The sequence below is a fragment of the Glycine max genome, chromosome 18 (assembly GCF_000004515.6).
Source record: "Glycine max cultivar Williams 82 chromosome 18, Glycine_max_v4.0, whole genome shotgun sequence".
Taxonomy (NCBI): domain Eukaryota; kingdom Viridiplantae; phylum Streptophyta; class Magnoliopsida; order Fabales; family Fabaceae; genus Glycine; species Glycine max.
Window position 1 is genome coordinate 57,922,034 of NC_038254.2, and position 26,566 is coordinate 57,948,599.

Genomic DNA, 26,566 nt, shown 5'->3' on the forward strand with positions numbered 1-26,566 from the left:
TGAAGAAAAATCTAAGTAACAAATATATACGTAGAATAAAATTTGTTAACATACTTTGAAAGAGAAGTGAGGAGAAGCGTGTGGAAAACAAGATAAAGAGAATGCTTGTGTAGAGAAAGAGGGAGGTGAAGAAGAATGTATCATCAAAGAAAAAGAAGCAATGATTTATTATAATAAACTAGGAGTGGGTCAGCCTACTTTGCAGGCTTAGTAACCCATAAAATGTGAAAACCAACGAAAGGAGAAACCGAGAAAGTAAAGGAGATGTTATTCGAAAGAACTTGTTCTAATTCTAATCAAAACTTAAACTGAATTAATTTTTTTTAACTAATTCAAGAAAAAATAGTATATTATTTTATAAAATTAATTCGAATTGTTTTTAAAAAATTAAATTAATTTTTATTTAAATATTTTTTATTTAAAAAATAGTTCAAAAATTAATTTAAAACCGATTCGGCTTTTAAAATCAATTTGATTTGATTTTTTTTATTGAACTAGTTTTTACACACTCCAACCGAACTAACAACACGTGACAAAAGAATTGGATATTTGATACGTGGATGAGAAAATTTGGAAACAGATTTCATAAAACTATTGATGATAAGGTTTAACCTAATAAATATTGAGTGGAAGAAGAAGACTCATCAGTACATGTAATCACCAAAGTTAAAAATTAAAAGATAGCAAAATTTGTAGAGGATGAAGTCAAAATATCTTATCTACAAAAAAAAAGTTAATAAATAAAATTATTTTTACTGCTCCAAGACCATGTATAGGATATATACCTTAAATCACAAGTGCATTGTAATTCTCTCATGACCACAATCTAAAACATCTTTAAGATCATGCCATCAATAAAAAAAAAAGAATCGGATAGCATCCTGCAACTGTCTGAGAGATTTTTTTTCCCTCACAGCGTTTTCTCTCCATTTTAACAATTATAGAAATAAATCTAAGAAGTAAAGTACCGGAATCTACTAGATGTTGAAATATTAATATGAGTAAACAAACGCTAGCTTAGTGCATGTATAAATAGGCATAGCGGCATAGACAATTTTCCCTCATAAACCGATAGAAGGTGACCAACTTATCGATATTAATTTATTATGCCTAGATCAACGGACCCTCTTGTTATTGGAGGTGTAATAGGAGATGTTTTGGAGCCTTTCACAAGTAGCGTTTCTATGGGGATAGTCTATAATAATTGCCCTCAAGTTATCAACTGCTGTGAGCTCAAACCCTCCAAAATCCTCAATCGACCAAGAATTGAAATTGGTGGAGATGACCTCAGGACCTTTTACACCCTGGTATTATGTAATTATGTGTTAATTGCCTTTAACTTATATTATATCTTCATTTTAATTGATTTATTATATATCGAATTATCTACATACGTACGTTTCTGTCACTCTTTAGGGTCGTTAATAATTATGGTTGATTTTATTGCATGCATGGCACTTACATAATTTGCAGGTTATGGTGGATCCTGATGCACCTAGCCCAGGCAATCCAACCCAGAGAGAATATTTGCACTGGTAATTAATTAAGTATCCCTCCCTCGCTTCCATGATCTGCTCCACCTTGATGAAATAAGTCATCGAAACTATACATATATATTCACGTACGGATGCACGTACGTATTTAATTACGAGTTCACTTATCTTCGATGAATTGACTTGTGTATAAATTCTCTTTTTAATAGACTTTATAAACTTTAAGTAAATTCGTTCGATTCTTGAGTTTATTATTAACTCAGTAAGTTAAAAAAATTCAACCAAAATATAAGTCATTCTGAATTATTTTCTGTCTACATTCATTTAGTATGTTATTTTCTGATAAAATAATTATCACCTTTAATAATATTAAACACATGTTCTCTAATAACGTTAAACTTTGGATGGAAATAATCTACCACACTATTATAATATCTGCACGTTATTATCTAGTAATGATATATTATTAGACTTGGTTATTTAAGTATTTTATAATTTATAATTTTTTTTATTATTATATTGTTGAAATATTTAATTGATATATTATTTATAAATATTTTATTATTATTTTTAAATGAAATAGATTCTTACGAATTTATAAATTGGATACAGGAGGTAAGTCTATAAAATTCTAAAAAATTTACATAATCTCTTCAGTTTGATAATCTTTTATATATATAAAAACATATGATATATGGCCTTGCAGTTTTTAGATATATTGAAGTTTATGGCAATAGGGTTTATAAAAATTAATCTAGATGCCTTTTTTATCCACCATCATTTCTCTCCAAATCAATTTAAACTTCCTCTTAGAGTGGTGTTAATGTTTACGTGAGATTGCATATATCTTGATAGATAGTCTATACTTCTAGCATCTACTTTTCATTGACTCCAAATATATATTCTGAACTTTTCTCATACCTTTTCTCTATTCTATCTTTTGGTAAACATATACTCTATCATACTTAGATGCTTTTTAAACTTTGCATCCATATCTTTTTACTTTCTGAAAAATACTCTGATTTTTTTCAATAACAGGTATAAAAAGTACTTGTTTAAATATTTTTTTTTCTTCCTTTTCTTTTTTATTTGGCCCCTATATGTGAAAAAAAAGTTTGTAAACGAATCTCTTTTTTTATTTTTACTCAGCAAAAATATGTAACTATATTTCAGGGGCACAATGGGTGCCCAAACCATTTACAAGAAAGGAAATAATCCTAACATGGTAGCTAAAACTCCCACGGTTACACAATATTAACATGTAAACGAGTCTCTTGATTAAGAAAATGTTTTTACGTAGTGTTTCCTATTATAATCTCATCTTATAATGCTATTAGATCAAGTCTGACCTGACTCTAATAGATTTTTAACGTAGCTTCTAACACGTGAGAAAGCTTTATACATGTTTTCATTATGCATGATTTCTATACGTATAACACACTTTGTTTCATTTAGGTTCATATATATATATATATATATATATATATATATATATATATATATATTGTTCAAAAATAAAAGTTCTATAAAAAAATGTATTATCGTCTTAACTCGGATATTATTTTTACAAAAGCAGCGCCCGCTTGCGTAAGTACTTATTATGTTTAGTTGGTATCAGTTTTGTCAACGCTGAAAGTACAACAATGAATAGCACGGAGCAAACTAGTTGATATATTTCAAGAGAATCTTTTGTTCAAGAGAATCTTTAGTTATAGATTATTAACATGTTCATAAAAAAAAGAAAAGTGAATATCTTAATAATAATAAAACATTGGTTAACATATACGTATTCATGTTTTGGTGTAAATGTGTTAATAAACTACATGATGGATATATTTTAAGATAATATTTAATATTTATAATTTGTTATGCACTCGTACTAAAAAATAAAAATGTGTATATTAACAAACTCACATATATATATATATATATATATAAAAGTTTGTCAATATACATATATATATTTTTTAGTATAAATGCGTTAATAAATTATATTATTGATATATTTTAAGATATATTTTAATTATAATTTATTAATACATTCATATAAAAAAAATAACAGTGTTTATGTTAAAAATTCATAAATAATTATTAAATAAACTCACATATATATATATATATATATATATATATATATATATATATATATATATATATATATATATATATATGATATGTTATTTAATCTTCTCACCTCTTATAATAAAATATTCTTCTCACTTGATATATATATATATGACGGGTCAAGTTGAATTATAAATTCAAAAATAATATCCATAATTACTTATTAATTATTGGATTTGAACATATTGAATTAAATTTAATCCAAATCCTCAAAATCCAAACCCATATTAATTGGGTTGATTTAAATTTATAAATGATCCATATAAGTAAACACATTTTTACTTGTGAATCACTTTTTTCTTCTTTCTTTCTATCTTTTCAAGGATATTGGTTGTTCAAGAATAATTTTACTTATGGGATAATAAGAAAATAGATGTTGTGGAATGTTCAAATAAATAACTATTTAGGTATTATTATTTCTCATAAAATATCTCATCCACGCGGATCAACTTTTAATTTTCTAAATTTAAACTACTAACATGAAATAATGTTATCTTAAAGAAAATATAAAATATTAGAGAAAATTACCATAATACCTCCTGAGCTTTTTATTAAATTACATCTTACACATAATTTTATTTATTTATTTATTATTTTACACTGATTTTCTTTAAATTTGAAAATATTGTACTAACATTCGGTTATATGTTTGAAAACATTATATTGATATTTTGAAAACATTATAATGATATTCTTTAATATTTCTACAAATTTTATACTAACACACCTTACCAAAGAGATGAATATAATAATTGAAAAAGTAAGTATATTTGTGTAATTACACGAAATCTCAGAAATTATTGTTATAATTTGCTCAAAATTTTATATTGGACGCCACTTTGCTTAAATATATTTTATTAACAAATTACGAATTGAAATTCTTTTTCATTGATGAATGAATAGGTTGATAACCAATATTCCTGCAACTACAGGGGCAAACTTCGGTATGTGCACAATTCTTATTTTCTATATATCTTCCTTGTACACCTTTTATATTTAATTGGCAGTAAATTATAAAGCCTTCGTGTTATTATGTCTGATCAAAGTAAATCTCAAATTTCTTTAAATTGATATTACTTTCAATCAGTTATAAAACATCTTATTAATTGTATCAGTGTTTTAAATTTAGAATATAAATTAAAAATTTATGAAGTATATTTCAAATTATAATAAAATATATTGTTTGTTTAGGTAGAAATGTAGAATGTAAAAATATATATTAAATAGAGGAAATATTTAAAATAATAAAAACTATACGAATAAATAATTCAACAAAATATATTGAATTTAAAATTTAAAATAAGAGAGCTAAAAGTTTTAATGGAGAGTATAAAAAAAAGAAAGTGAACTTTATTTTTTCATATAAGGGTCTATTTTAAATTTATATAAAAGTTTCGAAATGATAACAAAAAGTTCCCAATTTATAATTTGTGATTCTATTTTATGAATTATATTTTAAGATATCATAAAAAAATAAAAAGTATTTGAATAAGAAACTCTTTAAAAAATAAATTTAATTAGTGAAATATTTAATTAGTTGCAATTATTTAAATCTTTAATTTATTTTTCAAATTATAAATCAGAATAATATATCATTGAATTATTGATTTACATTTTATAATGATTTTCTTAAAATTGTAGCATAAATTATTTCAAACATTTTAACAGAATACACAAGTATTTTGAGTTAATATCTATACAAAAAAATTATTATAATAATTAAGAAATTTAAATTTCATGAGCATGATTCAAATGACCCAAATTTTTAATCCAATTTTTAATTATATAAGATATTCATTTTCTTAGAAATGATTTACTTGTGTGCATATATATCCTCGACTATTCATATCATCAAGTGATTAGTTCACCTTGCTACAGGAATGTTTAATTTGAAGAAAAAAAACTCAAATTCGAATTGTTTGTATGGTAAAACCTTTTGTTGAGAGAGTTAATTTCGTATGTGTGTTTCTTTCTCAAACATAATAGGTTATAGTGGAGGATATGTGTGAATGTGATTTAGATAAAAGAAAATATGTCCATCATTATTTTAATTATAAACCATATTAAATCTCGTAAGAAATTTATTAATTCGAATGAGTATATGATAATTATTTATATTTTAAGATATAAATTGCATGTGAGAAATAGTAAATATTTTGATTAAGCTATAAAATTTGTGTCATGCTGTAATAGACTGTCTTTGAACTGTTATCAATATATGTGGATTTATTTATTACTTCAATAAAGGGTAATTTACAGGAGAAGAGATTGTCTCCTATGAAAGTCCACGTCCAATAGTAGGGATTCATCGAATAGTTTTTGTGTTATTTCGTCAGCTGCGTAGACTAACTCTGCAACCTCCAGGCTGGCGCCAGAATTTCAACACTAGAGACTTTGCTGAGATTTATAATCTTGGATTACCAGTAGCGGCCATGTACTTCAACTGTAAACGAGAAAATGATCAAAGCAGTGGAAGAAGAAGATAATAGAAAGAAAACTATTATTAATATATATCCCGAGTTTTTATCAGCTCAACATGAAATAATAAATAACTTCTTTTTATATTTAAGTATTTATTAAATATAAATATATATTATATAAAAAAATCAACACGAATTTCAATTAAAAAATAATATTAGTATGAAAGAGCTAATGGCCCCTAAAGAAAAAGGTGCCTAGGGCATCAGCAATAAGCTTAGTATGAAGGTCATTTGGACATACCTGCCAAACTGAAGATCTTCAGACGAGCCATTAATTTCCCAGCAAGGTAATCTGCAATCTGATTAGCTTCTCTGAATGTGTGTTGGAACACCAGATTCCACTCAAGCTGCATGAAGGTTCTGATCTTGGTAATCAAAGGAGACACATTCACAAATAATTATGTACGTATGAGGAAATAATCGATTAATCTACTTGTTCTTCAAACTCATATTTATGAAGAGCAAAGTAATTGATTAATTCTGTTGATTTTATAAATAACATCTTTGTTTTTTCATTGCGAGCTCTATTTCTAAATTAAATCAAAGGATTTCTTAGAGCCAGAAAAAAGTTACAAAAACGTGAAAGAAGTCAGGATCGGATTACATATTTTCACATCAAAATAATGGGCATATTTTTAACTCATGAATAAGAGAAGTCGCACCCTTGGCGTAGTTTTTAACGCTCCCCGCTGGACCGGTTTCGTCCACCGCAAAGCAATAACCGAAATATGGATCGCTTTACAGTTGTGTTCCTAATCTAATCAAAGTGAGTTGTTTGTTCACGCCTATGTCCTTTGGAGGAAAAAGAGTGTTATTTAACATGGTAAAAAAAATATAAAATCCTCTTTTCTAAATGAAACTATTAAGAATAAAAAATTACTTCTGATTTTTTTTTTTATTTACAAATACTCATACTACACTATCAAGCACGTAAATTAACTGAAGCGCGATTATTTATATTTAACCAATAGTCTTAAATTTATTGGCTCCTATAGAAGACAGCATTTATAGAAAAACTGATATATGACAGAGTCTGCTCACAATTTTTCGGATGATTTTCAATTCTTATTTTAGAGGAGATAAATTCCAATTTGATACCGGATTAAAGTTGAATAAGCTATGGCATTTTATTTTGAAATTATTTGTTGTCCAAGCAACCATAAGAAGCGATCCTGACCTATGAAAACCATAAGAAGCGATCATGACCAAAATAAAATATTCCTTTGTCTTTTTTTTATGCCTAAAATATTCCCTTGTCTGGTTGTGTGAGTTCATGATACTGAATATTTTTCATCCAGTTTTTAACCCCATGCAATCTAAAGGTTAAATTATTCCGTACATTCTTCAATTGTTTTGATGATTTTTATTTAGGTATTTGAATTATTATTTGAATTGGGTTTTTGAACTTATATTTATTTTTTAATTGAATCTTTTCGTCTAACTGTTATTACAGAAAATTAATTGTCTGAATATTGTTCGTGTTTGCAGCAATGTTGATCTAAGCTAAAGCCTTATGAGAATGTGAAAGAATATTTGGGTTGAGTGAATTTGCAGAAGTGAGAATATTTAATAAAAAACTTAGTTGAGAATACTAGGTTAAAAAAAAAACTTGTAAAGTAAGAATGCTAGAATGTAGATGTAAGTGACAATACTGGATTCAGGAACTAATTAGATTTTGTGCTGATTTTTTTTAACAACAGTTAGATGGAAGAATCCAATTAAAAAATTAATAAAGTTAAAGGACCTATTTGAAAAAAAAAATTAAAAACCTAATTAAAAGTGGCTGAATCACTACTATTTGAGATTAATACTTAGAATAAGTAGCATTAATACTCGGTAATACTGAAAATTTCTAAAAGGAGAGAGATACATTCATTTTCTCTTATATTGCTGATCCAGAATCTAATAAAGAACCAGATCGAGGGAATCCTATATTGCTGATGCTCAGCCTCTGGATAGGGTCCTTTGTCTTCTGAATATGTAGGCTTAGGAGTTCACAGTGACCGACGAAAGTATAAGGATATGTAAGTAGAATAACTTTAGATCCACCTTTCTACTACTAGTAAATAACAATCTGGTTCTAGGAATCCTCTATGATTTCTGCACCAAACAATGTGGTTGTAGGAACACAGTCATTCATCAAACATTATTGTCTGCCAATGACAAAATCATAAAGCAGAGTTCAGTCTAAATGGTTTTCCTACTTCAATAACCATGTACGAATTGCAGCTTTTTCTAATGACAAACAAAAAATCTATATTTTGATACAACCTTCCTTATGTATGCCCCATTTCAAACACTTCCATATCCAAAGGGTCTCAACACACCTTGTGGCCTTACCCAAAAACTCTCAATGCATACTAAAGGGCAGCTTATTCAGACAATTACAAACCAAAAAGACCCTATATCATATAGGGTAAGAATTCCCACAACCATCAGACTCAACTAAAAGCACCAAGTGTTGCTACTTTGTGTGTCAATTAAGCCGCAAGTGTTGACGTAGGACTGACAATTACAAACGAAAAACACCATTAATTCATTCAAGACATCGCTGTACATGCTTATACTGAATCATTATATTGAAAATGTTCCCGAAAGTGTTGAGGTACGACTGACAATTACAAAACAAAAAGACCCTATGTAATTCAAGACCTAGGTTTAGATGCTTAACTAAGTGAATCACTATACGGGAATGAAAATGCCAACAAAAACACAAACTTGGTACAATGGCAATATTTCTAAGACTAAAAATAAAAATTTCAATCCAAAGAACAATAATAAAACCAAGCTATCGAGGTTACCTTAAGGTAAGCACTTTCTACCGCCTTTTCGTCCTCGCTAAGTATTAAGCTGCACGAGATTGAAAAATAAATGCAAGTTAGTCAAAGCCATTCAAAACCCTTGTTTCATACCTTCTTCATGGTACTAATAACCCCAGACTAAGTTTGTAGGGCCTTTTAAGAAATTTTGAATATGCCTAAACCCTAGGCCTAACATTCAAGCTAAACACTAAAAATTGTTTGTGTGCGAAGAGGATTTGTGTGAACAAGGGATTATAAAGACATTTCGTTACCTATGTGAATACAGAGGCAAGGGATGACTCCTGGTAGTGCACGAACTCAGGCCACCAAAAAACCCAACCACACTACGTCGAACTCAAGAGGGATGACTGCTGGAACACACGACAGACGGCGAGACACGAGACACAAGCCGAGAGGCAAGATTGAAAGCTTTTCGGGTGCGGTTCAGTAGCTAGGGCTTTTGTAATTATTCAGTCAACGAAGACGGTCATCAACAAGACCGTCGTTGTCGTCGTTCCATGTTATTACAAAATTGCCACTATGTGGCATTCTAAGACGGTCATAAGAAATCATCTTAGAATGTGTGTCATAGAAACAAGCTTTTCTAGTAGTGAATAATAGTTCAAAACCTACAAAATAATTTAACCTAATTCATAATAGGGGAATGAGGTTAAGGGATTTAAGTGTGTGTTTAGATATGCAATGAAAGAATTATTTTAGATCAACATGATTCTATATAATTGATAATGGTTAAACTTGATTTTGATGTTACATGATTTTTGTTTGAAAAATACGTATTAGAAAGAAAAATAAATAAAGTATAAATTGAAAGTAAGTGGTATATTTTAACAATCATTCATTTGAAAGCATGAAATAAAAAAAATCAAATTAAATAAATCCTAAATAATCTATGATCGGAGGCAACTGAAGCCTTAGGACCAATTAGCCATGATATTATAAGATATGATAATATAACCTTATAACTATTTTATGCAAGCATAATCAGTATTTTTTAAAAACTAGGGTATATATCCTTACATAAGTCAAGGGCTACTTAATCCCTATATTTTAAAATAGTAGTTTTAGTGCTCATATTTTCTTAAATGTAATGAATTCGGTTCGTTCTTAGATTTAAATTAAAATATAAGCCCAAACAAAATAAATCATATTTTAGATATATAAGGACTAAAATCATCATCTTAATGTTAGACTAAAATTTTTAACCTGTGATGTTACAAACTACAAAAAGAAACATAGGTCATTAACAAAATGCGGAAAAATAAAAATCAAATTATAGCTCTAGTCATTGTCATGAAAGAGTTGTCTTGTTTTGCTTCTTCCAAACTCTCTTTCTCTCTCTCTCTAGACGGTGTATCAGATGAATTGGAAGAGATGAGCTCAGGGACCAAATACATGTGCTATATATAGACATTCTATCATCAATAATGCATTTAGAAGTCATTACCACTCATTAGTGGTCATTACCACCCATTAGTGGTCATTATCACCCATTAGTGACCATTCAATTTGGCTTCTCAGTTTCAAAATGGAGCCTTTCATTTTCCAAAATATTGAGACCAAAATTATTACATTCTCCCACTTGGTCCAAACATTTTGACTCAATGTTCATTCTTCTTAAGAAATGAATATATGAATCATAGTGATAGTTTCTCTTATAACGAGTAATATCATCCATGTATTACAATATGCTCAATTTCTCAAGCAATATACTCAGAGTGATAATAAAACTTATTGAATAAACCCAATGTTTATTCTTGGTCCAAAACATAATTTTTCTCAAATAAATTAATGTACACCTAAATATGAGAAAATATCACAATATAAAAGTTTCAATTTTAACATGTAAGTATACAATCATAAAGTGGAACCAAGTCTCATTCTTTCTACATGATCCTTAAATTTAAATGGTGGCATGCTCTTAGTTAAAAGATCAATGATCATCAACTCAGTGCTTATATGCTCAATGACCACTTTCTTGTCTTTTACTTTTTCTCTAATGACTAAGTACTTAATATCGATGTACTTACTTCGACTTCCACTTTTGTTATTCTTAGTCATAAAGACAGAAGCTGAGTTATCGCAGAAAATTCTCAAAGGCCTTGAAATAGTGTCAACTATCTTCAGCCCAGAAATGAAACTTTTAAGTCATACACCATGTGATGTAGCTTCAAAACACGAGATAAACTTAGCTTCCATGGTAGAAGTAGCAGTCAAAGTCTACTTAACACTCCTCCATGAAATAGCTCCACCAGCCATCATGAAAATGTACTCAGATGTTGATTTGCAAGAATCAACAGAGCCAACAAAGTCTAAGTCTGAATAATCAATCACATCTAGATTGTCTGTCTATCTATACATAAGCATGTAATATTTGGTCCCCTGAAGGTACCTCATCACTTTCTTAGCAGCTCTCCAATGGTCAATACCTAGATTACTCGGAGATCTTCCTAACACTCCAACTGCAAAAGCAATGTCAGGCCTTGTGCATACTTGGGCATACATGAGGTTTCCAACAACTGAAGTATAAAGAATGTTTTTCATCTGTTCCCTCTCAAAGTCATTCTATGGACATTGGTTCAAATTAAATCTATCACCCTTCACAATGGGAGCAACACTTGATGAATAATCTTTCATCCGAAATCTCTATAATTTTATTAATATAGATTTCCTGTGATAGACCCAAAATACCTCGAGATCTATCTCTATGAATCTTAACGCCGATGACATAAGATGCATCACCTATATCCTTCATGTCAAAATTCTTAGAGAGAAATTGTTTCACCTCATGTAGCAAACTCCGATCAATGACTGCAAGTAAAATATCATCTACATATAAAACAAGAAAACATATTTTACTCCCACTAACCTTGTGGTATCTTGTGGTATATGCATTGATCCCTGGGGTTTTCATCAAAACCAAATGAAGAAATTATCCCATGAAACTTAAAGTACCATTGACGGGAGCCTTGTTTTAAATCATATATAGATTTATTAAGCTTGCAAACCAAATGCTCACCCCTATTAGAGGAGAAGCCTTCAGGTTGTTTCATATAAACCTCCTCCTCTAAATCACCATTAAGAAAAGTTGTTTTCACATCCATTTGTTGCAACTCAAGGTCAAAATGAGCAACTAATGCCAAGATAATACGAAGAGAATCTTTCTTAGATACTAGAGAAAAAGTCTCTGTGTAGTTGATTCCTTCTTTTTGAGTAAATTCCTCAGCATTGTGTCTTGCCTTGTATCTCTTAATGTTGCCTAATGAATCCTTTTTGGTCTTAAAGACCCATTTACATCCAATGGCCTTTGCCCCATTAGGCAACTCTACAAGGTTTCAAACTCTATTACTCTACATGGAATTGATCTCATCCTTCATGGCATCATACCATAAATTTGACTCTTTACAACTCATGGCTTGATTAAAAGTTTCGGGATCATTTTCAACTCCAATATTATAGTTAGATTCTTGCAAATATACAATATAATCACTAAGAATAGCTGATTTTCTTACTCTAGTAGACCTCCTTAATGTTGCATCAACATTTCCTTGGGGATCATGTTGTTCAACTGGTTGTTCATCATTTTCAGGAATTTAATGATTAACTTGATTTACTGGATTATCTACAACAGGTTGTGAAATGCCAATCATGTGTTGTTCATCATCCCTTTGAACTTGAAGGGTATGAATTACAATCAATCTTTCACTTGATGTGGAAGGTTAAGACTCTATATAATCAATTTTAGAACCTAATTAAGTCTCTCAATTGATCATTCCCACTGATCAAGTCATTTTCAAGAAACTTGGCATTTCTTGATTCCATAATCCTAGTAATATAATATGGACAATAAAACCTATAACCTTTAGACCTTTCGGCATATCCAATAAAATACCCACTAATAGACCTTTCGCCAAATGTAGTCTAAGTTGCAGATGCGCGCTAAGCCGCCAAATGCGCGCTAAACCTGACCTCCAAGTTGGCTCCTCGCATTGAGCGATTGTTGATGCGCTGAGCGAGCTGCTCCAGTTCTTCAACCATCTTCCAGGCCTCCTACTGTGTAATTCTATAAAAAAATACACTCCAAAATACTGTAAATTAGATAATTTTAGCATTTATTGGACAAAAACTCAAAAGAAGCTGATTTCCTAATGTTCTAACACAAAAGAAGCAATAAAAGAGAGGAAAATTAGACAATTGCTATGTGATTTAAATATTTAAATTACGTAAGCATATCAATTATCATCCATCCACCCCAATTGCAAAAGAATTCTCTCCTTCCATATTTTATAGTTATCTCCTTTGAGTTTGGAAATATCACATTAAATATAAAAAAAAACTAATAGTTTGAGAAGCTGCGAAATTCAAAGGCTTCTGTCAAAATTTGAGGCATACTAATCTTAATTGTATCTTTTACCAATGTAAACATACTAGAAAATTGAATCTTGTGACATAAAAATTGCCTATGGGCTAAATTTTTAATTCAATAAGAAACAATTAAAACTTATGATAGAATAATCAAATTACATACTCAAATTCATGTATTACGGGTACAACATAAAAATAATTTAATTTCTATCACAAATATTTACTTTATGATAAAATCGAAAAATTATACATACCTCATGATGTTTGTGCGTAAATCATTAAAAATAATATGTCATTTTATCCCAAATAATTATACAAGTATAATAAAAATTCATGTGGGATAAAATTCATTATATACATACAATTAATCACAATATTATGTCTAATTTTTATATGATATTTAAACAACTTAATAGATAATTTTAATCAAAATATAGATGTTGTGGCTAATCCATAATTAATCAAAATTATAAAGATCACTTAGACATAAAACTTAATTATATGAAAATAAATCATATTATGCATTTCAAGATCAAGATATAATATACTTATGAATAAGATTCTCATATAATTTCATAATTGAAACATAATATTATACATTTAATTTCATATATATATGCATAGAATAAAATTTTTCAAAATATATTTATGCATAAAATAAATCAAAATTCCATAAATTATAAAAATAAACAGAATAAAAATATAAGATATGAAAAATAATTACATATCAAAAAACCTTTAATGATTCAGTGACTTGCACATATTATAATATCCAATAATCATGGGTTCAATACCCAATTAGCCTAAAAGGTTTTTAGTAGTCATTATTATCTATTTCAATCACAAATTATTATTTATATTATTTTTAAAATAATTATTATAAAAATCAACAATCTTATCATATATAATAGATTTTGATTGGATAACGATGTAAAACTATTTTATATTGTTAATAAATAACTTTTATCTAATATATATTATTTAAGTGATTATTTAATGTGTATATCAAACATTAGATAAAATAAAAATTTATCATACTTTTGTCTTATTAAATTTCTTGTATCCTGTAATTTCTTTTCTTATCTTATCAAACGAGTCTTTAAGGAATGGTTAACATTTTTTCCAATTTAGTAGCCCCTCTTGCATGGGCACTTAATTTTTGCAGTCCCTCTATTGTGTTCAATTTTAAAATGCTTAATATTATGTATGGGATCTACATCTACCAGCTGCTGCTACTACCTTGGTTTCAGAGTGGACATACATTAATTACAGGTTGTGGGATGGGAAGAACATATATAGGTCTTTGTATCGGATGCGAGAGACTCCAAATTATTCTGTTTCTGTTTACTTATGTTTGCATCAGTTATTTATTTTATTTTTCCTTTACTTTTGGATTTTCACCCCGATCATTGGATATTACGGTAATCCAATAATGAGTGCGTAAGCATAAGGAATGAATAAAAAGCTTCAAGCATAAAGCATAATAAAAAAGCTTCGTCACATTTTCCTCCTCTCAACTTTTAAGAGATGCTTTTCTCTCTCACACAACACGACATAGCGGCTTGTCACTTTTTCTTTTCTTTCTCGGTTTTACAAATATAGGAAGAAAATCTAAGAGAAGACAAACCTAGGAAAATTGTTTTTTTCTTTATGTGTGGAAGCAAATGGCTTTAGTTAGTTATGTCCTTTTGATTAAATAGAGAGATAATGCATATTAACTTATTGAGTAATGCTATTCTCACCATCCTTAATTTCTTACAATATTTTCATAGTAAAAAAAGAGATAAGAAAAAAATTGTCAAATGAATAATATGATAAAAAAAAGTTAACTAAATGACGAACAAAATAAGTTATGACATTGTTTTCTTAATTTTATTTTATTTTATCACCTAAAAAGAAAATGAATTAAGAATATTATGATAAAAGTTAAGCACAAATACATTGTTGAATTCAGAATTGGTGGCATGTATGTAAAGTCATACCTATTGAACTAGATAAATGGTTGGAGATTTATGTAAATATCATGATCCTAAATTCAAATTTAAATTTAAATCTCATTATTGTTAGATTTAATTACTCATTTAGTATTTATAAATATATAAGTTTTATATTTTAGTCTATATACTTAAAAATCATTCATTTTAATTTTTATATTATTTTTGAGAGAAAGATTTAATTTTTAAACAAGCACTTTCAGTTTTGTTTTGGTCTCTATCATTCAAAAATAATTGAAGTCATTGATGGATGTTGATGTGGCATGGGTTGTGCTTTACATTTTAGTCCTTATAATTGCACCTTTTTTATATGTTGATTCTTATAATTATAGTTGCACAAATTTTATATTTTAGTCTATACACTTAAAAAAACTATATGTTTTAGTACCTATACAAATTTTTAGTTCTATTTTGATCTTTATTGTTAAAAACTTAGCGTTGTTAACCATGGATGATATCGGTTTGTATATGTTTTAGTCTTTATCAATACTTATGTCTTTTCTTTTTCTTCCTCCTCCTTTTCTCCCCTATTTGTTTGCTTCTTTTCTTTTTCCTCATCATCTACATCTTATCCCCTTTATTTCGTCAGTTCTATTTCTTTTAAATCCTCTTATACAAATTAATTCTTATTGATCCTAAATCGAAGAGTCTTTGAGGCTATAGAGTTCAACGCGATACTCAAACTAGATGAGGTAGCTTGTGAGTAACAATTTGTGTTGCAATGGGGAGGACTTTTGCATCATTTAATCTTGTCACATAAAATGCTTGAAAAAGTAGAAGTTGCCATTTAATTCATTTTCTAGATCACATAATGCTTTTCCCACGCATCGTCACCAAAAATCGCCTTTGACACTGATGTGTAGCATAATAGTTTTCTAGATCACACAAATCGCATTTTCAAATTTTCAACAATTTAATGACTATTAGAAAATTTTGGCGATTTTACATTGCAAGTGTCGATTCATAATAGTGTTAGAAAACACACATTAGTATTGGACTTAACCTTGGAGGAGAAAGAAGAACCTCCACTAGTCCTTGAGTTATCCTTAAAAAGTCATGAAGTTTATGTTAACCATACCATCAGGACAGGAAGGGTCTATCAACCACCTCATTTGCAAGACTAAGATATTACGCTTTTTGCGTAGTTATGAAATTCTTTAAGTATGTCTTTTGTGCAAGGTTAAACAAGATTTTGAAGATAAGATGAAAGCTAGTGCAACACATGTTGCAAATTAATTGAAAGATGCATTGGTGTAATATTTCACATTGTTTGCTTATATTTCACATTTTTTTGTAAATTATTTTGAAATCTTTTTTAGAAAAAAAATTCAAACCCATTGACCCAACTTAAACCCTTTTTGTGATTGGGTTAGTTTAGGTTGAGTTTTTTTTTTAAGTACTCAAACTTGACCGAACCTAACTCATAAATTGGATGCTTGGCCAAATCCAACTCATCTAAATCTATGAACACTCATAAAAAATTGTTTGTAAAACTTCAATGCCACATCATTTATTGTTAATGACATTAATTTTTTTTAACACCAAAGACCAAAACTCAATTAAAAGTACTTATAAGAACTAAAATAGATCATCTTTAAATGTTGGAACTAAAATATAAAGCTTGTACAACTATAAGTACTAAAACATAAAGATAGGATAAGTATACGGACTTATATTGTAAAATACAACACACACCAACACTCCTTAATGACGTTAAGTTCTTTTAACTGCAGAAATCAAAACAAATTTAAAAATGTATAGAGACTAAAGCAAATAACAAAAAAAAAATGAAGTGTAGGAATAAAATTTATGCAATTATAAGAAACTAAATAAATAAGTAAACCTAGTTATTATATAAAAAAGTATATGTAAAGTCACACCCACACGCATCTATATATACGCCATCAATAAACTGTTAAGTATATTCTTGATAAATTTAAAAATGTCGTTTATTTTAAAAATAAGCACACGCTTTTAACAATAAACGCAAGTGACAGAATAGTATAGCATAAAATTTGTCGATGCATATATAAAGCAAAAGGTGAAAGAAAAGAGATAGTGAATACCAATAGAGAAAGAGAGGGGAGAAATGTATCAATAATGAAAATTAGGGAAGTAATGGGTTTCTTTTTTAGAAAGGAAGTAATGGTTTATTATAATACATAAGGTTCAACCTAATAAATGGGTGGAATAAGACTTATAAAAAATTATCACCAAATTAAAAATGATAGCAAAAATCTGTGGGAGATTATATCAAGTCAAAATACCATTTTTGGTTTAAAAGTAAAATCATTTTTATTACTTTTCCTTGAGTAATATAGGATATATATAATTCCCTTAAAACTGTTGATATATATATAAACACAAAAAATCACTTCCATCACAAGTGTAAAGGTGCTTGTCTTACGACCACTACTTAAAGTATGTGGCGCCAACCAAAAAGAAGTTTGAGATAACATCTATGCAAGTATGAAAGGGATATTTTTTCCCTCACATATATGGAACGCCCTTTTTTTTCTCCCTCTCACTTATAGAAATAAATCTAAGGAGAAGAATCTAGCGGTGGTGTAATATCTCAGCAAACGTACGCAAGAGCTAGCATGAATATATAAATAGGCATAGCCTGCAGCAGGCATTTTCCTCATTAAGTACTGAAGGGAAGAAATATTCAAAGTATAGGTGATGAAGAGCTAATTTTTAGCTTCTCAATGTGCCTAGATCAATGGACCCTCTTGTCATTGGACGTGTAGTAGGAGATGTTTTGGAGCCTTTCACTAGTTGCGTCTCTCTTAGGATTCTATATGACAGCTGCTCCGAAGTTATCAACTGCTGTGAGCTCAAACCCTTCCAAATCATCAACCAACCTAGAGTTGAAGTTGGTGGTGATGACTTCAGGACCTTTTACACCCTGGTATATATATAATACTGTTTATCATTCATTTCAATTGATTTATCGAATTTTCTGCGTCGTCCTCTATTGATCCAGCTAGCATGCACGTAATAGTTATTATTGCATGCACTTAATTAATAATTTATATATACAATATGATTTGCAGGTAATGGTGGATCCTGATGCACCTAGCCCAGGAAATCCAAATCAGAGGGAATATTTGCACTGGTAAGTGCCCATCCATCGTTTGCATCTAAGTCTCTATTAATCCACAACATTGTGTCTGAGGCACAGATGGGCAAAATCACATCCAACAATATTCTTCTTCAATATCTTCACACAGACACGTACACCCTACTCACGTTACTATAGCATCTTTTTTTTTATTATTATTAAATGAAGTGTTATATATAAACATATAATCACTTTTCCTTTCATTTTATTCTCATTTCCATTTCTCTCTTCCTTAATTTTTCATCACTTCACTTATCATATATAACACTTTTTTTCTTTCTATTTTCTTTTTCTTTTGGTTCTCTTCCTTCAATCTCAAAACTAGTTGGAGGGGTTTAATATTTTACTTTCACAATTATTGAGTGAAATAAAAATATTTCAATCAATAAAATTTACTATTATATTATAAAAATATTATAGTCAATATTTACACACTCACATAGACCACAGACACACCCTACTTGTGTTTTCTTTATTTGAACACTTGTATAATTATAATATATAAATTACTTATTTTCATACTTCAATTTTATAATTATTAAATATAAATTCATTATTTTAGTTGTTAAATAATTAATTATAATAAAATAATTAAAAACATATATTTAACTAAAAACATAATTTAAGTTTCTAGTTTTTTATTTTTAAGATATTGACTATCTATTAATTTTCATATATTGGTTGAATTAAAGCATAATTAATAATTTAACATATGATTTATTTAAAAATATAAAAAGTAATTTTTTTAAATATGAAGTGAGTTCTTTTTAGGATACCAGTTCCTTAATTTGATAAGAAAAACAATTATTTATATTTTCAAATCATGTCATATATAAATTAGAATTGATTTATAAAGATATTTTAAATTTTATCATTGCAAACATTTCTTTTAGAAATTATGTTAGTTGTTTAAATATTAAATATAAAAAATATAAAATATCAATGAATAGGCAACAAAAGTAATCCTAGAGGTCATTCAACAATTAAAAAATAACAAGATCCTAAGTAATAAATCATAAATAAAATCTAGAGGTCATTCAACAAATGTTTAGTATTTATTGTTTATCAAGAGAAGTACTGATCCCACACTAAAATACAAGGACAGATCAAAATTACCAAAAAAAATATCCTCCTCTCTCTTAAATATTATAGTCAAACTCACCTATACCTATAAGGGTAGCTATCTTATAATCCTTAATGTTCTCTTTGGTGGAAAGGATAAAAAATAAAATAGATAAAAAAATATTTTAATTAAATTTTTTAATCAACAAAAGTAATGATATATATATTAATATATTAAAGGTGTGAGATTTTAAATTTTTCCTTCTCTCCCTTGTATTTTCATCTGAATCTCCTCTACCAAATGAAACATATATCTTTACTAGTACTATCTTACAAACTTTTACTGTTGTGTAACCCTTCGATGGATCCCCAGGTTGGTAACCAATATTCCAGGAACTACAGGAGCAAACTTCGGTATGTTGTCAACTTTCTTTTATTTAATGTTTTCTAACCTTTTTAATTATATGCTAAAATATTACATATATTATTTCCATGGGAGTAATACATTTTCTTGCACTTTTAATAATTAATCGAAATCATTAAATTTAGTTTTGTTTTTCCTGTGGTACTAATTAATAGTAATGGTATAATAGGTGAAGAGGTTGTGAGCTATGAGAGTCCACGACCGATGATGGGAATTCATCGTATTATTTTCATATTATTTCGTCAGTCAGGTAGACAAACTATATATGCTCCAGGATGGCGTCAAAATTTCAACACGAGAGATTTCAGCGAGGTTTATAATCTTGGATTACCAGTGGCAGCAACCTACTTCAACTGTAAACGTCAAAATAATTCCGCAAGAGATGGAAGAAGGACATGATTAATAATTAATTCAAATAATAGTCAACCCCTCATTTTGATAATAATACATTATTGTAGTTACGTAGTAATATATACATTACTCGGGAGCTAGACACTCAAATTGTTGGGTTTACTTTAATAGTGATTTTATACAATATTCATTTAACTGCTTTGTTATTTTTTATTTCTAGTTTTATCCCCTCTCTGATCACATCTCTTATTATATTTGGCTAACTTTTGTGCTAATTTCATATCCATACAAACACAAAATAAAATCAAGATGATTTAATTTAATTAGTTAAACAGAATATATGAGTTTATATTAATTTTCTCATATCTATTTTTGATATACACAAAATAAATATTGAAAAATATTTTTTATTATTTTTTATTTGATTGACCATTACTTAAATATTTTGTTATCCTTAAATACTAATAAAGTTGTAATTTATTTTGCCTATCAATATTATCGATAAAACAAAATATATATGAAGAAATAATCCTAATGCCTATATTTTTCTTCAATATATGAATTTTATTTTATGGTGTAAACCACCTCAAAGCCCGTCCATCTAGATTTGTGGAATCAAAGACTAATGGTGTAAAAAGGCTTAAAAAAGAAAGGTGTTTTTTTTTGGAAGGTGGTTGTGTTTGACCTAATCGAAAACAAAAGTGACGGTAAAAAATTTGTATTATTTCCTTGGATAAGGAAATTTATTTTGTATTATTTGCAAATACGGGCCATTTTGTTTTTTTTTTTCTTTCAAATCCGAAAGTGTGTCTTTCTATATTTTGTCTAAGTAATCGTCCAAACTACATACTTTATATTTTTGAAATTTAGTATTTAAACTTTTCTTGATCATTTAATTAAGCTGGTACTCCTTCAAATTCGTGTGAAGAATTAGAGGATATACGCGATACAACGACTTTAAAGTGAGAAAATGCATTTATAAAAAAGTATATAATTATGCTCATTAATTAGAGAACTAATTGTTGAAATTATAATTATGATAACCAACTATAAAGTGATTATAAAGTTCATTTATCTTTTATCTCTGGAAAAACTGAATCCAGACGTCTGGAAAATTAAAATATTATCTTATTAAATCATAAATATTTATAAAAATAACTAATTAGAAACTAGGCACAGTAGATGGCGGCTAGGAGACGAAACCAATGGCAAGATTCCTATATTACCCCTTTGGCACCTCTTGTTTGGTTGCCCTGCCTCTGGCTTTTGAGTCAACGAAAAGGTGCACCACCAACTCTCCCTCTACCAAACCTAAGCTCTCACATAAAAACTAAGCTTAAGAAAAAGTAATAAATTAATTATAAAGTAGTAAAAAAAATATAATGATATAAACCGAACCAAACGCACCCTACGCACCTACTCCATCCTCCGCTTCGTGACTTGCAGCAATTCCCAATGGCTTCCGTTTCCAAGCTCTCAACGCCAAATCCACTTGCTTCCTTATCAGAAGCGCTTCGCCCCCGAGATTCTCGCTTCCTCACCTTCAAACCTTCTTCCATCGCTTTTAATCACAAAACTAACCTATCCGCTTCCCTCCGATCCATTCACTCGCTCCCTCTTAAAACCTCCTTACGGTAAGTTTTCTCTGATCTCTTAATACACTTTTCTCAGATCGCGATCCATTCCTGCATGTTTCCTTTGTTATCTCTCAACTTCGCTTGATCTACTATTACATCACATGCACCGCTTTTTTTTTTTCTCATTAACCTCGAAGTTGAAAGGAACAACGATCGATCGCCATCGTAACTATCGGAGTGTCTCGTGATGGCGTGTTTGGTAGGATGTGACCTGAGTATCGGAAAGTTTATTTTTACGGAAGAGTGAAAATGGAATGTGTTTTGCTTTTTTTTTTTTTTTACTAAAATTTTCAATTTGAAAATTTGCATGAGGTTCATTTTTATCCTAAAGCTTGTTAGAATAATGCTTCACTGCAGAATTTTTCTTTTCAGTTTTTGTGCGAGTTGTGTTACTATGAACTCGTCATTGCATGCTAAGTATGATGCACAGATATTGTGTATCTGATACAATTCCTTATTATTCTAAAAATATATAGGACATGATACGAGGAAGATACATATCTAGATTTTTATAAAAAAAAATCATAAAACATAATAAATATATAGTTGCAATTTTGCAAATTCAAATTAAGAAAACATTACTAAAAGCAATAAAAATTATTAATCATTCGCTTTCTATTGTCTACAAATAGGAAGAGTGTCATTCTGATTCCTTTGTAAGCTGCAAAGAGCATGTAAGAGTCATAATAAGTCTATATATGCTTTCTATAAGCTCTTCGAAATGCCCACTTAAGTGACAATTAGTTTGAAGGTGTAGTATTGTTTCTTAAACATCTCTCATATAGAAGGCAAATATTTGATGCTTGATTGTGTTCATTCAGGATCAAATGCTCCCAAACAGATGGGAATGGAAGTCCTGCAAAGAGGACAGTGCTTCATGATCTTTATGAGAAAGAAGGGCAGAGTCCATGGTATGATAATCTCTGCAGACCTGTTACAGACCTGCTTCCTCTTATAGCAAGTGGTGTCAGAGGCGTCACTAGCAACCCTGCGGTAATAATATTTTTCTTTTCTTTTCTTTGGGTATTGTTCTCCGTGTGTAGATATTGCTAATAATGCTGAAATCAAAACCAATTGATGTTTTAAACACTTATTCTGATTTGTAACATCTTGCTTTAATAAATTGGATGTTACTACTCTAACCTGCTGTCTGTATATGTGATTGCAGATCTTTCAGAAAGCTATCTCATCATCGAATGCTTACAATGATCAGTTCAGGTACCATCAATATCTTTTATTAATTCTGATATTTCTTCTTGCTAACTTAACAGCCAGTGTGGCGAACAGTGGACCACAAACTATGGGGTGTGGACACATAATATTTTGTCTGTCTATAGGGTGTGTATTCAGTGTATTAACCCATGTTTGGCATAGATTTTCTCATGGGAAACATCTGCTTTTTTTCAAAAGCTCTCTCGTGAAGCTGGAAAAATAAAGTGCTTCTTTCTCCAAATTAAATTGAAATAAACATGCACTTGTAGTTTTGTCAGTCTATCATAAAATATGTTTAGTGTAGTAAACTACACTAATGTTATACTCCTTATTTCCTATTTTTCATGGTAGGGGCCGCTCTTCACTGCATTATGTATATACTGTTGTGTCTGCTTTAGGCCCTTGTATTCCTGAAAGTTTAATGAATACTGTTATTACAAGAAGAAAGATATTAAAAGAAAAAATAAAATAATGTTTTTTGGTCTTATGAATATGCTAGTAATTCTTGTTTTGTTCTTAAATTGCTCTATTGACCTAGCAATTTCCTTTCCTACTCTTATAACTAAAAACAAATTATACAATCATGCAGGGAACTTGTGCAAACAGGGAAAGACATTGAAAGTGCATATTGGGAACTTGTAGTGAAGGATATCCAAGATGCTTGCAGACTATTTGAACCAATCTATGATCAAACAGATGGTGGTGATGGGTATGTTTCTGTTGAAGTATCTCCTAGGCTCGCTGATGACACTGAGGGAACCATAGAAGCTGCAAAATGGCTTCATAAAGTGGTTGATCGCCCCAATGTGTATATTAAGATTCCTGCTACAGAGGCATGTGTGCCTTCAATTAAGGAAGTTATTGCTAATGGGATAAGTGTGAATGTGACGGTAAGTCTGTGCCGCATCCTTTCATATAGTCTGCAAATTAAATAAATTGGTATCATATAATATTGTTATGATTAGCTGCTTGATAAGCAACCATGCAGCTATTGTCAGTACAAAAATAACACATACAATTATTTTAAGCACGTTCTGATTAGAATTGAGGTTGTGTCCAACAGAAAATTGAAACTCAGTCTCCAACTGTCCTGAAGAGTGTTATCTGCTTTGATCTCTTTTACTTTCATGGTTCAAGTCTAAATATTCTGGTATTTGTATGCACAGCTGATATTCTCTCTTGCAAGATATGAAGCTGTAATTGATGCATACTTGGATGGTCTTGAGGCATCTGAGTTAAATGACCTCTCTAGAGTTACAAGTGTTGCCTCTTTCTTCGTCAGTAGAGTGGACACCCTCATTGACAAGGCCCTTGAGAAAATTGGCACCCCAGTGGCCCTTAATCTACGCGGGAAGGTAACTGTTTATTGTTTTCCAAATTTAAATTATTACCTTTGGATTTATCACACTTTCGAATGTCAAATATGCTGTGCTCATAGGATTGCACATTGAATTTTACAGGCAGCGGTAGCCCAAGCAGCATTGGCTTACCAGCTCTACCAAAGGAAATTTTCTGGTCCAAGGTGGGAAGCTCTAGTTAAAAAGGGGGCCAAGAAGCAAAGGCTCCTCTGGGCCTCAACCAGTGTAAAGAATCCTGCCTATTCTGACACCTTATATGTTGCTCCTCTTATTGGACCCGACACTGTAAGCCATCATTTTTTTCACTTTCTCAATTTGTTTATAATTATGATCGGGTTGATCTTAAAGCTAATATTATTAGCTTTAATGGACCTGTTTGTTGTCTGGCCTTGTTTGTTCTAAAAAACTTAAAAACCAAAGTTTCCTTTGCTGCATCTCACATAGCAATACCTTCTTACTTTACAGGTATCAACAATGCCAGACCAAGCCCTTCAAGCATTTATCGATCATGGTACCGTATCCAGGACAATAGACTCAAATGCATCTGAAGCTGAAGGAATATACAATGCTCTCCAGAAATTGGGTATTGACTGGAGCTTTGTTGGTTCCCAGCTTGAACTTGAAGGAGTGGACTCGTTTAAGAAGAGCTTTGACAGCCTCCTGGATTCTCTGCAAGAGAAGGCAAACTCTCTTAAGTTGGTCAGCCATTGAAGTGTGAACGTCATAGTTAGTAATGCAGTGCTATGTATGAAGTGATTTATGGATTAATAAAAGGCAGTGGCTGTGCATTTTGTGCTGCTGTAAATGTGCTTTATGGAGTCATTTATTTAGACGATAGTGATACAATATAAATGGGAAATTGTCCGCTTCAAGTAAAGCGTTTTGTTACTTTCCCACTATTCAATGGTTGTGCGGTTTTATTCGTGTTGATGTCAATTATGTTTCAAAGTCTTACATTTTAGTTCGAATTTTTAATTGAAGTTTTGTTGTAATCGATGACACAACACATGCATGTTTAGCTAATAAATTGAGTGCAGTTCACCAAGTCACTTCCCTTAGGCCAGTGACAGCGAAAACGACACAAGGTCGTAAGGGAAATTGGGATTTGTGGAAGCTATATCCTTTCAATGTAACTTTGCAACGAGGTTCAGCCTTAAAGGACAGGCCCAAACCCAAATTGAACACAATTGTATTACATAGGAAGATCACATTTCTGGACCCAAAAAAAGGATTGCTCCTTCACTACTATCTCTTTTTCTTACTCTAGATGCAGTTATCATTCAACTTCGTATTAGTTATCATTACCAAAAATTTTATAGATATGAATAATGATATATGTAATACCTATTTGACTCTCTCTCTCTCTCTCTCTTTTCCTATCAAATTTTCTTTCTCTCAAGGTGTAAAATAGATTGGGGTGTCCAAAAATATTTTTCCTTTAGGTATAGGTTGTGCTTGGATAATTTTTTTCTATAAGAATTTACAAAAGAAAGAAAAAGAAGATAAAATAAAATAAATGTTTTTATATGAGCTAAAATTAATTTATATGCTTGAATGTTTATGAAAGCATTTTTATTTTAAGGAAAAATATATTTGGACATCCAAATGCTGGTAGACACCTAGTGAGAGAGAAAAAGTTAGAAAAATATATGTATGATAAATGATATAATCTTATAGGAAGAGAGAGATAAAGAAAAATAAGAGATGTTGATACTGTTTAAAATGAAAGAGTGTCTAAATATAATTATCTTTTATTTAATTTCTTTAAAAGTTGGGATCCACAAGTTAAATTTAATTTATTGTTATTTTACGTTGGTTTTTTTAAGTACTTTTTTATTGTTCGAAGGGAAAAGGGAGAGTAATATTAGAGCAACATTGATGTTCAGGAAAACCAGCACAATTTTTCATGCTTTCTTCATGAAGTCTTTATTTTTTAACTTAGACCTAGAAGCAGGTAGAAGTGCAATTGCATAAATTCTACTTACAAGAGTATTGCAGCATAGTACTAATAAGGTCATGTTGAAATTGTGTTTATCTCACTCCTGATAAAAAGGTGAGGTATAACGTGACCAATCATGGGTTCGAAAGGATTTCTTTCAGAGAAGTGAAAGGTTAAAATCTGG

The 26,566-nt window shown here is 29.8% G+C and overlaps 3 protein-coding genes across 3 annotated transcripts; all 3 read left to right on the plus strand.

Annotated features, from left to right (window-relative positions):
* The first annotated feature begins 1,068 nt into the window (after window positions 1–1,068).
* FT1A (protein FLOWERING LOCUS T-like) lies at window positions 1,069–6,488 on the plus strand. The gene is made up of 4 exons (NM_001254175.2): window positions 1,069–1,307; window positions 1,474–1,535; window positions 4,521–4,561; window positions 5,877–6,488. The coding sequence occupies exons 1-4, from the start codon at window positions 1,107–1,109 to the stop codon at window positions 6,101–6,103; spliced, it is 531 nt and encodes a 176-aa protein (NP_001241104.1). The 5' UTR covers window positions 1,069–1,106; the 3' UTR covers window positions 6,104–6,488.
* Window positions 6,489–17,997: 11,509 nt separating this feature from the next.
* On the plus strand, window positions 17,998–20,284 carry FT1B (protein FLOWERING LOCUS T-like). The gene is made up of 4 exons (NM_001254292.1): window positions 17,998–18,186; window positions 18,332–18,393; window positions 19,835–19,875; window positions 20,055–20,284. The coding sequence occupies exons 1-4, from the start codon at window positions 17,998–18,000 to the stop codon at window positions 20,282–20,284; spliced, it is 522 nt and encodes a 173-aa protein (NP_001241221.1).
* Window positions 20,285–21,593: 1,309 nt separating this feature from the next.
* Window positions 21,594–25,331, plus strand: LOC100816075 (transaldolase). The gene is made up of 7 exons (XM_003552695.4): window positions 21,594–21,870; window positions 22,695–22,866; window positions 23,042–23,091; window positions 23,675–23,975; window positions 24,252–24,440; window positions 24,546–24,728; window positions 24,909–25,331. Exons 1-7 carry the CDS (start codon window positions 21,692–21,694, stop codon window positions 25,152–25,154), a joined length of 1,320 nt encoding a protein of 439 aa, XP_003552743.1. The 5' UTR covers window positions 21,594–21,691; the 3' UTR covers window positions 25,155–25,331.
* Window positions 25,332–26,566: the final 1,235 nt, after the last annotated feature.

Excerpts from the sequence above, each read along its gene's own strand:
- FT1B (NM_001254292.1), top strand. The coding sequence starts at position 17,998 with ATGGACCCTCTTGTCATTGGACGTGTAGTAGGAGATGTTTTGGAGCCT. Across the intron at positions 18,394-19,834 it reads CAGAGGGAATATTTGCACTG|GTTGGTAACCAATATTCCAG; the intron begins GTAAGTGCCCAT and ends ATGGATCCCCAG. Across the intron at positions 19,876-20,054 it reads AACTACAGGAGCAAACTTCG|GTGAAGAGGTTGTGAGCTAT; the intron begins GTATGTTGTCAA and ends ATGGTATAATAG.
- LOC100816075 (XM_003552695.4), top strand. The coding sequence starts at position 21,692 with ATGGCTTCCGTTTCCAAGCTCTCAACGCCAAATCCACTTGCTTCCTTA. Across the intron at positions 21,871-22,694 it reads CCTCTTAAAACCTCCTTACG|GATCAAATGCTCCCAAACAG; the intron begins GTAAGTTTTCTC and ends GTGTTCATTCAG. Across the intron at positions 24,441-24,545 it reads CCCTTAATCTACGCGGGAAG|GCAGCGGTAGCCCAAGCAGC; the intron begins GTAACTGTTTAT and ends TGAATTTTACAG.
- FT1A (NM_001254175.2), top strand. The coding sequence starts at position 1,107 with ATGCCTAGATCAACGGACCCTCTTGTTATTGGAGGTGTAATAGGAGAT. Across the intron at positions 1,308-1,473 it reads TCAGGACCTTTTACACCCTG|GTTATGGTGGATCCTGATGC; the intron begins GTATTATGTAAT and ends CATAATTTGCAG. Across the intron at positions 4,562-5,876 it reads AACTACAGGGGCAAACTTCG|GAGAAGAGATTGTCTCCTAT; the intron begins GTATGTGCACAA and ends GGTAATTTACAG.